This window comes from Eutrigla gurnardus (assembly GCF_963514095.1).
Source record: "Eutrigla gurnardus genome assembly, chromosome: 17".
NCBI lineage: Eukaryota > Metazoa > Chordata > Actinopteri > Perciformes > Triglidae > Eutrigla > Eutrigla gurnardus.
The window spans coordinates 18252274-18268812 of NC_139928.1; the positions used below are offsets into that span (position 1 = coordinate 18252274).

At 44.6% G+C, this 16539-nt stretch overlaps 1 protein-coding gene across 4 annotated transcripts; it reads left to right on the plus strand.

Annotated features, from left to right (window-relative positions):
• Positions 1 to 184: 184 nt before the first annotated feature.
• ago3b (argonaute RISC catalytic component 3b) lies at positions 185 to 15065 on the plus strand. Of its 4 annotated transcripts, none has more exons than XM_084032771.1 (20): positions 185 to 326; positions 495 to 801; positions 3335 to 3518; positions 3612 to 3732; positions 3871 to 4079; positions 4771 to 4907; positions 5426 to 5560; positions 6146 to 6233; positions 6334 to 6481; positions 7055 to 7174; positions 7260 to 7403; positions 7933 to 8099; positions 8302 to 8486; positions 8652 to 8811; positions 8964 to 9054; positions 9175 to 9369; positions 9506 to 9640; positions 9748 to 9849; positions 10083 to 10282; positions 10505 to 15065. In XM_084032771.1, exons 2-20 carry the CDS (start codon positions 783 to 785, stop codon positions 10611 to 10613), a joined length of 2649 nt encoding a protein of 882 aa, XP_083888897.1. In that variant the 5' UTR covers positions 185 to 326; positions 495 to 782; the 3' UTR covers positions 10614 to 15065. The 4 variants fall into 4 exon arrangements, with proteins under 4 accessions (XP_083888897.1, XP_083888899.1, XP_083888898.1 ...); XM_084032773.1 differs by having other exon boundaries at positions 7966 to 8099; XM_084032772.1 differs by having other exon boundaries at positions 7260 to 7382.
• Positions 15066 to 16539: the final 1474 nt, after the last annotated feature.

The window sequence follows — 16539 nt, forward strand, 5'->3', positions numbered from 1 at the left end:
AAAAGTATTTGATTACATGTGTTTTCCACCACTGGTTGTCTGTGTGGAAGGAACATTAATAGTTGTAACAGCTGTCACAAGTTGTCAGTAATTGATGCTTTTATTTTGAAACGGCACAGCGGAAGTCTTTGATTTCCTACTCTGGCGAGCTGTACTTTAGCGAGCGAGAGGGCGGTGTAAGTGCATATTTCAGACCGGTTACGCCGATACCGAGGAGGACGCCGGGGTAGTGGACCTACGGTGACCAGAGCCCTCATATCTGCTTTATAACGGACTGCCACGCTAACCAACCGGGAACGACGGATTCCGCCGCCGACCGGCTAAAGGTTCGTACCAGTCTTGCGTGTCGAGTTGCCAGCCAGTTGCTAGTTGTTGTCGGCTAACTGTTTAAGCTAACTACCGCTGTTAGCTTACCCGTCGCTAACGACTATCTCCGCGTCTCAACTGTTACAAACACGTCCGCCGCCGCGACACTAACGTTTGTTTCCTTCCAGGCACGACGGAGAGAACTTCACGGGACGGACGAAGGGACATTTTGTACAACTTTGAGCTGTCAGCTGCGGTGAGGCAGGTTCGGGGGGTGGGGGGGGAGAAAGAAGACTCAAGAGCCGAGGGGACCCCCGAGCGGCCCGCATCCACATCGGCGACCGGAGCCGGGGAGCAGGGAGCCGCGTAGGCGAGGAGCGGCGTGTCGGCCGGGCGGATCCAGGAGCGGAGTGTTGACCTGCGCAGGGGGAGAAGTAATCACTCGGTGCCGGGTCATCCGGACAGAGACCTCATGAATGGAAATCGGAACAACAGGTGGGGATCCCCGACTAACCGCCATGCTTAATTTGGTGTTCAGGTGCTGCACTTGAGTTATTTGCGGACGGAGCTAGACGCGAGTCGCCCCCCCTCCCGACGATTTGGCTGCAAGTTTGAATCTGAGTCGTTAACACTGCGGTTAAATCAACTTGCCAGGCTGTCGTGGATACTTGTACAAAAGCAGCTAAACTTAAAAACAAAACGACAAACTCTGATTCCCCCGTTCAGGCTCAAACATGGAGGTTGAGCGGCGTTTTGGGTCATTTTTTTCCGGTGTGTGTGCGCCCCGAAAACCAGTCTCGCGGGTTCTTTTGTTGTTGTCTACGTCATTCGTTGCCGGCTGTCAAAGGCAGGTGGCGATCCCGTCAGGTGTGCGTGAAGCCTGAGAGGCTTGCTCACTTCCAGGGAGGTGTGTGTGGTTGTGTGTGTATTATCCGTAAGAAGGGCAAGCTTTCACACCAGCTGCTGCCATAGTTACCCTACTTATTGAATAATGTTCAGTTAACCACTGCCTGTGTCAATTACAAATCAATTGAGCATGGCAGGTCATTAGTCAATTTTACTTTTGTTGCCAGGGGGACAGTTTGTGATGCACAGCTTGTATATTATTGATGTTGTTTGGGGCCAGTGGTGGACTGAAACAGATGCATCCATTCATTCTCCACCTACGCCACCAATTTTCACCTCACGAGCTGTAAAGAACATTTAGAAATGTTAATAGGTGAAAAAACTATATATTAAATTATGATGGTAATGATCTATACAAGAGTAGGTTAAACATTTATTTTAGTAGCATACAAGTTGAAAGCATCTAATCAGAAGGCCTCCTGAACGCCTCCCTTTTCAGAGGTGTTCCAGGCACGTCCGGACCCTAGAAAACACTGGAGGGATTATATGTCTCACCTAGCCTGGGAACGCCTCAGGGTCCCCCAGAAGGAGCTGGAAAGCATTGCTGGGGTAGAGGGACGCCGGGAGTGAACAGGGATGGATATTTTTAGTCTCCTGTATTAGAAGAAGACATACTTAATTGATCCCTGATAGGAAATTTGGCAATGCCCAGGAGGTTTAGTTCCTTTTGTTGTCGCTTCTTGATCTGCCTTTCTTTAGTTTTTGCAACAAAGCAAATGTTCAAGGAGTGGACTTCAATTATAAGTCCATTTAGTCAGGCGTATTCGTTGAAACTGACCTGTTTCGAAGTCACACGATGTAAATCAGGGTAGACGATACGCTGGAAATAACCAATAGTGCGACGGCGACCGCAGTGACGTCAAAATAATCAACAAATACTGCCTGAAGTAACGTATAGTTCAAAAAGATATATTGTTTTGGTCACTGGAGGTCCAAGATGAATGAGAGAAATCTGTGTGCACCTGTTTTTCCTCCTCCTGTCAGCATGCCTTTAGTTGCCATGGAGAAACTGTAGCAAACATAGGTGCTATCGCCATGGGAACGGCACAGGGGAGGAAGCGACATGGGGACATCAGCCAAAAGAGCAGTCTTTCCCTGAACGATGCCTCGTTACAGCAGGTTCAGGGTCAGCCCTCGACCCTGACAGGACCTGAAACTGTTTCATATTTTCCCCCCACAGCCGCTCCGTCGTTCTCATTTCACGGCCACATTCATTATTAATGCTTTTTTTTTTTTTTTCAGCCGTGCACTTTTTTTTTTCTTTCATTAATAACGAAAGCGCACCTCTTACTATTTTACCAGCTTGAGCTGTGTGTACAGTCTTTATGTCATGGGAGTCATTGTTTGCACGTCTGCGGATCCTCTGAGTCACATTTATGGAAATTTTGTGGTTCTTCACTGAGTAATTTCCAGTTTGGCATTTATGAAGATTGGTGTCAGATCGGCGTGGTGTGTCACCCGCCTAATTCTCTTCCCGTCTGGCAAAGGCCACGTCAGTCAGAAGAAGTCTGTGAGCTGGGCGTTATTCAAAATGTCAAATACCTTTTCTTTTTTATACCGTCATTATCAGATTGATGTGGGAAAGTTTCTTCAGTTTGCCATGAGGCAATCTTTAACGTCCCAGGCCATCTTCAGCGCCAGCACCGACCGCCTGCTCTTTCCACCTTATGAACCACTTCCTTCCTCGTAGCGTGTGTTTTAAAGGGGTAGAATACATTCATGATTACTGGAGTTCTTCTTTCAGCGTCTTCAGACTTTGAATATTGACTCACAGATGGTCCTCAATTGACATAAATGCTGAAGATAGATGAATTAGACATGGCTGACATGTCGGTGAACAGTTGCATACCTACTGTCAGCAGAAATGGGGCAACATTTGTTTACTTCCTGTCTGTTTACCTCATTCACATACTCTGCAACAGGAAAGAAACTGGGACACGGTTGGAATGTTTAGGTTTACAGATGTGAAATTATCTATACTAACTACCCAGATAGATACTGTAATATGCAAATGTATTCAAATTATCATGACAAGACATCTGTAATTTATCCAGTAAACCAGAGTGTGATTTTTTTCTATTGTTTTTTTAAACTCATTTATGTCTGGTATGTGTTGCTGTAGGAGACGTTGGAGCACCCGCTGAAGCCCAAGTCATTTTTGCGTTGCCACGGCGACCTGGCTATGGCACTCTTGGGAAGCCCATCAAGCTTTTGGCTAACTGCTTCCAGGTGGAAATACCTAAGATTGACGTCTATCTGTACGAGGTGGACATCAAGCCAGACAAATGTCCTCGCCGGGTCAACAGGTAACGAACGGGACAGAGCTGGTCTTCAGTTGGACTGAATGAATGCATGCCAGATAAAACTTCTTAAAAACACAAATGACCTGACCTTTCTAGGGAGGTGGTTGACTCCATGGTCCAGCATTTCAAGGTGACCATCTTCGGCGACTGCCTGCCGGTTTACGATGGGAAGAGAAGCCTCTACACTGCTAGCCCACTTCCTGTCGCCACTGGCGGGGTAAGACTTGAGATTAAAGTTTGAATGCTGGTGTTTTTTGTTGTCTGAAAACAGGCCTAAAAACAGCATAATTAACGATGCTGTAGGCTGTTTTATCATTGATCAGTAAGCCACTAAAACCCTTGTTTTCCTCTTCAGGTCGACCTGGATGTCACCCTGCCCGGTGACGGTGGGAAGGACCGGCCATTCAAAGTCACCATTAAGTTCGTGTCGCTGGTCAGCTGGCACATGCTGCACGAAGTGCTGACGGGACGCGGCGTGGCTGAGCCCATGGACCTTGAGAAACCCATCAGCACCAACCCCGTTCACGCCGTGGACGTCGTCCTTCGACACCTGCCATCCATGAAGTGAGTCTTCTCCCTTGAACACAGGATATGAGACCAGAGGATTTGTTTTTCCTACATGAACACATTTTTAATAGGAGTATTTAAAACAACCCTAAAGGAACACAAACCCCATACTAAAATACCTCCAATCATGTTGAAAGCTCTGTTTAGCTAAATATTTGAGAGAATTACTAGTTTCTAACAACTGTTTTGCTCAAATCATGACTATTTCCTCAAATTAATTAGTTGCTATAGTTTACATTTACACGTTGCAGTTTCCAGCGTGAAGAAAGCAATGAAGTTTGATCTAAATGACTCTGAATTAAGCATGAGAGATTTCTTCTGGTCATGAAACATGATCCACCATAGCTGCATCCCGGGGCTACTGTATAGCTCCCCTAATTTATTATGCAGCATTTTAACCACACGTTGTCACATATTGTAACAGGTGCAGTTTCGTGGAAAGCACCCTACAATTCCACAGAGGGGGGGATATATTTTTAGGATGTTAGCTGGCCAAAGGTGGATTTAAATACACAGACAAATGGGTTAAAAGTGTCTTTCATGTAATCTAAATTGCCATGACATGAACGAACCTTCAGCACTTGTGTTATGCTGCACCCAGTGAGAATGCAACTCTAATCCCACGTAGAATTGTTTTCTTGTGCTCTACGAATCCTTTCCTCTTTGTGAACCATTCTGTCCTCTTCAGGTACACGCCTGTCGGACGGTCCTTCTTCTCCTCCCCAGAGGGCTACGACCACCCGCTAGGTGGAGGGAGAGAGGTTTGGTTTGGCTTCCATCAGTCGGTGCGGCCAGCCATGTGGAAAATGATGCTTAATATTGATGGTGAGTGAACACACAGACCGAAGGAAATAGTAATGGACTTTTTGGCATATATACGTGAGAGTGAATGCACTTTCTTGCTGAGAGTTGGATGAGGAGCTCAGCACCACTCTCATGTCTGTAAATTTAATATGAGGCTCCAACCAGCAGCTGGTTAGCTTAGCACACAATCTGGAAACGGTTAGCCTGGCTCTGTCCAAAGGAAACAAAATACATCTACCAGCACCTCTAAAGCTCAGTCAGTAGCATGCCGTATATCGTCAACAATTAACAGAGACTCCAGGAAGTTAATGTGCCAGATAATCTGGCACATCGCCCAGTGTAGAACTGAAACATCTCATTTTAATTACACACGATTACAGTCTTATGCTTCCACTGGCTCTAGCTTCATATGAGATGATAAAATCAATACCGTCGGGCCCCGAAGAGTAATATGTGTGCTTCATGATTCCAGATAAAACCAAACGTTATTGCCAGAGTGATAAACACTGTGATCTTGCTTGTCCAATATCTTTTTTTAGTGTCAGCCACAGCTTTTTATAAAGCCCAGCCAGTCATCCAGTTCATGTGTGAGGTCCTGGACATTCACAACATTGATGAGCAGCCCCGCCCCCTCACCGACTCCCACAGGGTCAAGTTCACCAAAGAGATCAAAGGTACGTCACCGAGGAAGGCGGCGCTTGTTGTCACCGTGCGGCGGTACGAGGTCTTCACCCGTACGGCTTTGTGTGTTTGTAGCTTTTTGATGTCGTTGTAGACTATTCATTGTTCGTTAGCCTTTATGTTGTGTGTCACCGGCGCAGAGGCGTAATGAAAGCTGGGGTCAAGGAGTCAAAGTGGAGGCGTCAGGAGAGACCTCGACACAAAGTCTGTTAAAGACGAGGCGGACGTTCCCATATATTATATTATTTCTGGTGTTCTGAAGAATTTATCTGAAGGTTCTCAGTCATCCAGGTCATGGTAATCTTTGAAATCGTCGGCTTGCATCAGGTGTTTGAAGACATTCGCCTCTCATCCGAAAGGCTCCTTCAGTTCTGAAGAATCTTGTGGTTATTTTCCGTTTGAATTCCCTCCACGTGTTTGTAACCAGGCGTGCCTCCGGACATGCCTCCTCCTAAGTGTCCTATAATGTGATCATGTTGGTTTCCACTGCTCATCTCTGCTTTATCTGTAGGGTGTTGTGTTGATGCTTTGTATGTTGCGTGAAGGAGTTGCCGATGCTTACTCCATTATCTTCACAGGTCTTAAAGTGGAAGTGACACACTGTGGAACCATGCGTAGGAAGTACAGAGTCTGCAATGTAACACGACGCCCTGCAAGCCTCCAGACGTACGTTCCTACATCCTACACCCGTAGCTGTTAACTCGCCGTCAAAGCTGCCAATGGCTCGCATTAACGGGGGATTCTTGTTCCCCTTCAAATCTCACAGATTTCCGTTGCAGCTCGAGAGTGGTCAGACGGTTGAACGTACAGTGGCGCAGTACTTCAGAGAGAAGTACAACCTGCAGCTGAAGTACCCCCACCTGCCTTGTCTGCAGGTGGGCCAGGAACAGAAACACACCTATCTGCCCCTGGAGGTAAGGACTGATGGTGGCTAAGTAAATCCCCTGAGATGAGAAGTTACATCATTAAATGGTTGCCTTTGACCTCGGCATGTGCAAAGGTTAGCCTGGTTCCAATCCTCTGAATTGCAGCTCACAATAAACAGTAAACTGTAAATGGATTCACAGGGATACAGACTTTTTGCATCAGTTGCACTTGTGCGTCTCATTTCATTCAATAGCATGTCATAACCAATTGCGGTATACCAGGCTATTTAGAAATCCCCAAAGGCTTGATTTACAATACTTGCTCTGCTTTGTATGATGGTGTGTTGGTGGGGTGTATTGTAGTGCACAGCATCCGCCACCAGGGGTCAATCTCTAATGGTGGAACAGGCAGCTATGATATGAAATTAGCAGGAACATTCGTACTGTTTAGGCTAGAGTCAAATCTGATAAGAGAGCATGCACTGAAGTTAATTTAAGCTGGACCTGCTATTCTGAAAGTGAAAAATAACTTTTGATGCTGGCTGAATGAATGAAGTGAAACAACAGTCTAATAATAATTAAAATAAGAATGAACCTGGACTGCCGTTTTCCCCATTTTAGGTGTGCAACATTGTGCCTGGACAGCGCTGCATTAAAAAACTAACTGACAACCAGACGTCGACCATGATCAAAGCAACGGCCCGCTCTGCACCAGACAGACAGGAGGAGATCAGCAGGCTGGTGAGTAGAGGACGGATAAAACAGACACAAAGCTCGCTTCTTCCTGTTTCGTGTTAAATAAAAACATATCTCCTCTCTCTCTCAGGTGAGGAGTGCGAACTACGAAGCCGACCCGTTTGTTCAGGAGTTTCAGTTCCGCGTGCGAGACGAGATGGCTCAGGTGACGGGCCGAGTCCTGCCGGCCCCCATGCTGCAATATGGCGGCAGGGTGAGCTCTGAACCCTTTATGGTACCTCCCCTTTAAATCACGCTTCTTATGCATGTGTGTTTGAGACGACAGGGTTTCCTGCCACTTTGTTTGACATCTCTGATTTTCAGTTCCATATTATGAATCTCTAGTAGTGATCAGTGACGTGTTTTGTTGAACTTTTATCAGCATGAATGAAATTCTGCAGGGAAACCCTGTGATTATAATCTATATATTTTACATTAGACGTGCTCATCTAAACTACTCTCTCTGATTGCATCAGCATGTCACTTTCCTGTATTTATACTTACTTATACTTTAATCTTTTTGTCATACATAAGAGCTGTTTTAATTTGAGAGCTGTCTCTGTTTTGCATGTCTGCCATAAAATGAATGCATGAGCCTGAGAAACGAGCATAAATGAAACTTTTAAGTTCTACATTTGTCTCTTAATTCCATGCTCAGCCAATCAGTCAACCCTTGCTCTTGTGATCCCACTGGCTGCCTGAATCTTTGAATCCACACATTGTCTGTGTCCCCTTTGTACTGTATATGTCTGTGTGACTGCCAGTCCCAGCAGATCAACCCTGCACTGTTGTTGCAGAACCGCACGGTGGCCACGCCCAGCCACGGCGTGTGGGACATGAGGGGGAAGCAGTTTCACACCGGAGTGGAGATCAAGATGTGGGCCATCGCCTGCTTCGCCACCCAGAGGCAGTGCAGAGAAGAGATCCTTAAGTGAGTTCACGGAAATGACTTGCTAGGTTCAGCTTAGAACCGATTAAAGGCAAGATGATACACATGCACAATTTTAAAAAAGGCTCTGAAAGCTTTGAAGAAAATTGAAAGAAACCAGTCAAGTGTATTTAGATAAATTGGAAGTATGGTCCTATTAATTTTCATGTGTGTGGTAAATTTTTTCTTTTTTCTTCACACTCAGGAGCTTCACTGACCAGCTGCGCAAAATCTCCAAGGACGCCGGGATGCCGATCCAAGGCCAGCCATGTTTTTGTAAATACGCCCAGGGAGCCGACAGCGTGGAGCCCATGTTCAGACACCTGAAGAACACTTACGCCGGGCTGCAGCTCATCATCGTCATCCTGCCTGGGAAGACACCCGTCTATGGTACGAAAATGAAAAATCATAAGCAACAGCAACCACGTAGTCGGTGTGTCTAGAAAGGCTGGATCTAAATCTCTGAAGTGACAAAAGCATCCTCTCTTCAGCCACATGAAGTTTGTGAGGCCTTTAAGTCCATACAGTAAAATCCGATCTCTCCCTGACCCACAGCCGAGGTGAAGCGGGTGGGTGACACCCTCCTTGGCATGGCCACTCAGTGTGTGCAGGTGAAGAACGTGGTGAAGACGTCGCCTCAGACCCTCTCAAACCTCTGCCTCAAGATCAACGTCAAGCTGGGAGGAATCAACAACATCCTGGTTCCCCACCAACGGTAAAATGAACAAACAAAGACCTGCTGGGTTCCAGCTTTTCTTTTTTTTTAATTTGCATTGTTTCCTTCTCACAATGACATCTGTTACAAAGGCTGTGTGGCAACATGGCACATGTAAGATAATGGTTTGTGCCTTTTTGTTGTCCATCCAGACCCTCTGTGTTCCAGCAGCCTGTCATCTTCCTCGGGGCCGATGTCACTCATCCTCCAGCAGGAGACGGAAAAAAGCCATCTATTGCAGCGGTGAGACTGCACTACGATATCATTTTAGGGCCTAATTTTTGCGTTTAGTACTAGGGATGTCACAAGATTTTGGGTTTAAATGAATTTCTGACCCATGTGATGGATGTTGTGCCTCTACAGGTGGTGGGCAGCATGGACGCTCACCCCAGCAGGTACTGCGCTACGGTGCGGGTCCAGAGACCCAGACAGGAGGTCATCCAGGACTTGGCCTCCATGGTGCGAGAGCTCTTGATCCAGTTCTACAAATCGACCCGCTACAAGCCAACCAGGATCATCTTCTACAGGGACGGCGTGTCAGAGGGACAGTTCAGACAGGTAGAACCACTCGTTTCTTGTTTTACTTAATCTTACGTGATGGAGCGAGTACATGATCTTATTAAGACGAGTTGCAGGTTCACCCTGGTGAAATTATTCTGCTGTGTAGTAGATCTAATTCTTACTTTGTGTGTAGGTGCTGTACTACGAGCTGCTGGCCATCAGGGAGGCCTGCATCAGTCTAGAGAAGGAATACCAGCCGGGGATTACTTACATTGTGGTACAGAAACGCCATCACACGCGTCTCTTCTGTGCGGATCGCAACGAGCGAGTGAGTACCACCCACTTTCATCGTCATGTCAGTGGGGATTCAGTTAAAAGGGGATTTTTCAGGCTGTTTGACCTTCTCTTAAATCAGTTTGTTAAACAATCTGTCAGGTTGGACGAAGTGGAAACATTCCTGCCGGCACCACAGTGGACACGGACATCACCCACCCCTACGAGTTTGACTTTTACCTCTGCAGTCACGCTGGAATCCAGGTACGCTTTGTGGGTCGAACCCAGACTTTCAGGAAAAGTCACTGGAGAAACATGCAACAGCATCGAGAAGTATAGTTTTATCATGACTTCATTCAATGAAGGCTGGATAATAACGTAACTAGAACTATCTCTGAGAGTTTGTTGGCCTTGAGAGTGAATATTGTTAATTTTCTACCTTTCTGTTGTTGTCTGAGCCGTTTCCTCTCCTTAACTGGGCTTCCCTCCACCTTCAGGGTACGAGCCGGCCGTCCCACTACCACGTTCTGTGGGACGACAACTGTTTCACCGGCGACGAGTTCCAGCTCCTCACCTACCAGCTGTGCCACACCTACGTCCGCTGCACGCGCTCCGTCTCCATCCCAGCGCCGGCTTACTACGCCCACCTGGTGGCCTTCCGCGCCCGCTACCACCTGGTCGACAAAGAGCACGACAGGTGGGGTGAAACTCCTTTTAATCTCTAAATGTGTTTTTCTAATGAGTTAGATATTATTTCAGCTTTTTTGTGTGGCTTTTTATATGTTTTTGAATGTAGCTGGAATTGATTTCATGCTTTCTCCAAGTGGGATGAATAGTTTTTCAGTGCTGACTCTTCTAAAAGGCAATAATGCAGATGTTGTGTTCACATAACTTACCGTAATTGTTTTCCCCCCGGCAGTGCGGAGGGCAGCCACGTCTCAGGGCAGAGTAACGGCAGGGACCCCCAGGCTCTGGCCAAGGCTGTCCAGATCCACCACGACACACTGACCACCATGTATTTCGCCTGAACGTCACCCTCGACTTCCCTCCATCTCCCCCCCCAGACAGTCTTAGTGTCCGACTTCCGTCAGCCGCATCGACTCATCACGCACCCGTGCCGGTGCAGCTCACTGGAGCCTGATGACGCCGCCTGCAGGCTGCGTAAGGATGCAATAAGCCAGAGAGCAGTTTCAGACACATTATGCAATTTGAAACCAGCCAATCGTTCGCACCTCTCACTCTCACTCTCTCTCTCTCTCACGATACCTCCTCTGCTGTATTTAAATCATGATGGATTCTTTTTAAAGCTCACAAGTCACATACACAGTCGCATCCTCGCCTACCAGCTTTGACAGCAGCTCAAAGCTTTCCCGGTGTGTTTAACAAATGGCGGAGCAGCAGGATTTCTTTTTTTTTCTTTTTTTTTTTGCTGCATAGGCGGAAGCAAAGCCAGTGAGGACCCGAGTTGCTCCGTAGCCTCACGTTGAGCCTAACGTTGCTGTTTTATAATGTAGACGTTTTTACATGTTTGTGAGTTTCCAGCTTGTCTACATACGATACTTATATGTGTAATTTCTCTCTCAAGCAAATGTGTGATTGCCACGGCAACATGTCAGTCGAGTACGCTCGTAAAAAAAAAACAAGCTTAGCCCTTTTTCTTTTTCTTTTTTTCTCATAATGGCGGGCCGCCTTAGCGGTTCCTTCCGTCTCCCTTTAAGCCAACGGCAGTAAGAAGCATAACTCTGAACACAGGCACTGAATGACACCTTCATTTTTACTTTAAACGAAGACACAGTCGGCCACCGACGAGGCGTTGCATATCGCATGATGCCGAACTGCGAGGCGAGCTGCATGAAGACGACTGTTAGAATGCAATGCCGTGGCGGCTGGTAGGACACTTTTTAAACCGGCTTGTAGTTCAGCTTGTGTTAAACCAAACATTTCTTGCGTGTTTTTATTCCTCTCGCTATTTATGACTCATTATTCTTTCAAACTTTAAATTAACATTCAGCAATAGAGCAGTTTATGTCTTCTGACCACAAACCTTTTGACTTGTCCCAGTTTTTACTGGAGGAAACTGACCAATTTAGTTGTCAAGAACTCCTTCGGTGCAATAAGGTGTTAACGCGGAGAGCGAGCGGGTTCGGCGGTGAATGTTAGCGGCGAGTATTCGTGTGGTCAGATTGTTTGTTTTGTGAGTTTTGGCAAGTGGACGATGAACTTGGATTGAGGAATGTGTGCGCGGTGTTTCGAGCGGGGACCGACGCCGCAGACGTGAGATCAGCTGTGAGGTCCGATGGCGTTTTGGAGAGATGAAACTTTAAAAAAAAAAAAAAAGTGCCTGATTTGGAGATCGAACTGTTGGTTTGATGGGAAGTTTTAAGCGTTTGTAGGTTTTGGTGCCTCTGTTGATGCGTTTAGTGAATCCCAGCGAACTGTAAACACAGCGCACTGCAATATATTGCAATCAATACATCTCTCCTGCCATAAAGGCTGCTTTTATGGTGCCTATAATTTTAGTTGACGCCGTTATGGAAGTGTTTAATTAAATTCTATGTTTTGTTATTAGGGTCGTAGATAACGATGGTGTTGTGGAAGAAACATTTATATAACGCTGCCCCATTACAACACCGCCCTCACTAACTACGACCTCAATAATCATGATTTAATTTCCACGTTTCTGACGATGTCGGCTGAAACCTTGTAAAGGTGGATGTCATGGCAGGGCCGTTGTGTTGGACTGTAATAGACGGCACGGGTGTACCTTAAAAAAACTGGCCTTTAAATGTAGTTTTTAAGTGTAACTTTACTTGGATGTGTGTCCTCTCGGTGCACCGACACAGTAGGACTCACTGCCAGTCGAAGACCTCATCTTCGGATTTCAGAGACTTATTACCTACTGTTGCTTTGTTGCATTTGCGTTGAGGACGTCTGGTGCTGGGTCGCTCCAGAGCTGCTGGTTCCTCGACAGTTCGGAGCAGGGCTGCGACTAATGATCACTTTCACCATCGATTCATCGTTTTGTCTTTTTAGAAATGTCAGAAAAGTCTGTGATATTTTGCCCACGGCCCGTGGAGATGTATCGGCTGTCGTGTCTTGTCCAACCAATAGTGTAAAACTCCAAAGAGAGCCACTTTAGTGTCGGGATGGGAAAACCATCAAATTCTCACCATGTTTGGCTTTTTTCTTTCTTTTTTTTTTGCTTGAAGAATAACTAAAAATAATAATCACCGATGAAATGGTTATTTTTCATCATCGCGGCTCTAGTAGACAGTACTTTGGACTAAAAAAAAATGCCATTATGCATTAACGAACAGATTTTCTGCTCACCAATTCCAAATTCTAACCAAATAATATCACATAAGACGACCTCTGAATCCGAGATTATGATGTTTACCAATCCTTTTTATGCCTTTAATCGGTCATTGTTGCCAGAAGTTGTTCAGTTTTTGCGATGCCCAGCCGTTGAGGGTGGTCTGTCATGGCCATGCAGTATAGTTTAAAAACAGACGAAGCCTTCAGGTTTCATCACCTGGACCAAACCAACGTGCCTGGTCACATGCCACCAGAACCAAACTTAAGCTGCTATAAGAAAACATTTATTTAATATTTCATCAGATAAACATAGGCTATATATTAATACAGAGAGATTAAGAGGATAATGGTATTTTACTGCACTTAAAGAGATGCATGTTTTTATGGTTTAACAGAGATTCTTGTTTGAAGCCGCCTACATTTTAATTCTAAGGATATCAGAATGTTTCCCCCCCCTTCTCTGTCTGTTGTCATGTTGGAGCTCTTTCTTAATGTCAGACATTACCAGCATTTGATTTTACTTGAAGAAAATTAGTCGTGAGCATGTTTAACATTGTAAGCTGATGCTCTGCTTGTTTTTTGAAAGTCGTATGTAGAGTCTGAACACTCTCCACCGCTCATAATGCCTCGTACGGTAAACCAAGCCTGTCGGCGAGGCTTCCAGTCTGACGATGCTGGATGTCAGATGCCTTTTTGTCCTCAAAAATAAAAGCATTTTTAAGCCTGAATTGAGATATATTTATATGTAGAGATATTAACGTAATGCACACCACTTATTTTTCTTTCCTAACAAAGCCCTATTTGAAACAGAAGCTGTATAGAAAATGCGGCGTTTTAATAACCGTAGTGGTCTGTGATTTGATAATGCAATAGGTTTACTCGTGTGAAAAGCAAAAAGTGATGCGTTCGCTGCGTGGACCTGCTCGGCGGGAGGGCCGTCGGCGGGGTGGTTTTGTCATGTAAGCGATGGGATGAAGCGTCAACCCTCCTCCCCGTAACGACGACCTGTGAAGATCTCCCTCTGCTGTTATTTGATCATCTCAAAAAAAAACTCGTCAAAGAAGTGAACTTTGAATTTGAGCGAGTTTCTCGATGCATGTGCTGCAAACTTTTTTCATTCTTGCATTATTCACGAGGAGGAGGAGGGTTGGGAGTTCATCCTCGGACCGACGTTTGTCCGTTATCAGACCGTGCCTTTCCTGATGGTGCTGAAAAACAAACCCCACAACCAAGTAAATCAAAGACATCGTAACTTTCAGAAGGGGCGCAGAGGCTCGAGTCTATTGATAAGTATATATTGATACATGACAATACTGTAAGGTGTGATTGTGTGCGTATTTGTTTTGTGCGTGTGTGTGTGTGTGTGTGTGTGTGTGTGTGTGTGGATACCTCTGACATATGCCAAGAACACAAAATATGCAGAACTGATCAGTGTGGCGCTGACAGGACCAAAAGGCCTGTGGGGATCAGTTTAGTGGACGGGCACTCTAAAGCACAACCCAAAAACGTAACATTTCTAAAGAATAAAAAAACGTAGGTAGCGAGTAGCTCAGTTTAGACATTATGTAGCATTATTTATTTACCTTTTATTTCTATAGGAACCTCCCTTACTGCCTCTAAACGGTTTTCTTTCCCTCCCTTAGTTTATATGTTCGGCAATAATGAAGCAATCGTAAAGTTTCTGTGCAATCAGTTTCAGCCTCTCCCCAGTGTATGCATGTCTCTGTCTGGACCCCCCTTTCCTTTCTTCTTTTAAGTTCTTCCTCTATCTTCGAATGTGAAATGTAGACGTTTACAGACCAGCGATAGTTCTTCGGTTGAGTTGTTCCTCTACGAGTGCCCGTTTCCCATGTTAAGGGATTCCCCACGACAATAAATCTTTAAAACCTCTGTGGTTGGCTGCATATCAGACTCGAAAAAGAAAACGATGTTTGGGTTTCACAGTATATTAATGTGCTTTTCCTTTTTTTTTTTTCTTTTTTTTTTTTATTCTTTTTGGCTGATTATAAAATGGTGTCACTTTTAGAAGTAAAAAATGTACGTCAAGACCTTTTTTTTTTGTCTTAACTCTCATCTGATCCTGGTCCTAAGTTGAGCCTTTTTATTTGGTTGTCATATTTAATTTTTTTGAATAAATACTCTATGTATGAAACGTGTTTTCGTCTGATATTTGGACATCGGCAGGATGTCTTAGTAGTGAAGCAGTGAAAAACACAGTTCATGACCGTTTCATAGAGCCAGGTGTGGAGGCGATGAGTGATGACTGTTGAACACATGTATACTGTTTGCACTTTACACAATCATAAAATTAATATTGTGTTATGACATCACTTCCTCCATGTGTTTATATTCCATTCAATTTACTGATAGCATTAATTTTCCCCTAATTTCCTCACAAAAGTCTTTACAAAATTATTACACGATTTGTCTTTTTTTTTTAAATTATCTTTGGATGGCAAGAATGAATTCAATAAATTTCCATAATACTTTGCACATAGATTCATGGTCCCCGGAAGATGTATCCTAGTGACTTTGGTCTCCCACTATGATTTAAAACAACTTTTGTTGTTAAAATAAGATTTCCTTTACTACCACTATGTGGCCAAAATTTGGTTTATAACCAAAAACATGCAAAACTACTGATTTAAACAAGAGCCAGGGAATGAAATGATTTGTGTTAACCACATACTTTATTTCATGCCTCTAACCGAAACTCATAAAAAAAAAATCCCCATTGACTTTGATGAAAAGGAAGTTAAAAAATGCTGACTCATTTCCAGGTTTTAGGACTCATTTCTGCAGCAGACAAACTAATTAATGAACTCAGTGGGCCAGCAGGCCTGTCTTTACACGTGGCGGTATACAACAGGGCACTGTAAAGGTAAGCTATATGTGTCTACATGTACTGCGCCTGCATAGGAGCGCTGTGTTCATTATTACTGACAGGAAATGGCCACAAGTCGGTTATCACTCTACACTTTATAACTGTTCTTCACTACAGCATTGTGTAACCTCTGTGTTTACACTTCCGTCCGTCTGTGCTCATGACTCCAAATTAGCTCGGCAGCGTACAGTCACCACTTCCTGCTTATGTAACATCCCCCTGGTTTTTAATTGCTTTATCCCGGGCTACTATAAAACACTCATCTTTGATTAAACAGTTCCCTTGTTACAGAAAATGATCTTTGTTGTACGTATGTTTCCTGAATCGACAGGTTCCTGCTTCATATGTACACAAAGGCCACAGACTGCTGGGTCGCTTCTGAACATTTGGTTACCACGGTAACACCATGTTCTCTAAGGATCGATTTCTTCTCCCCGGTGACCCGGATGTTGAGTCTGGTTCTTTTTACACTGAATTTTTTGACGTTTAATTCTTTTAGACTGAATTTGTTGACGTTGATTTTTTTTTTTTAGACTGACATTTTTTTAGAAATTGAATTTTTTTTACACAAAATTTTTTTGAGATGTTGATTTTTTTTTTTACACTTTTTCAAATTCAGAGGCAAAAAATTCAGTGCTAGAAATTCATATTCAAACTCTGATGGTACAGAATTACTTCCATAAATTTCCCAATGGACAGTGTAACATGATACAAAAAAATGTTTTGAGGCACTTCTACAGCTTTGGATAGGCATG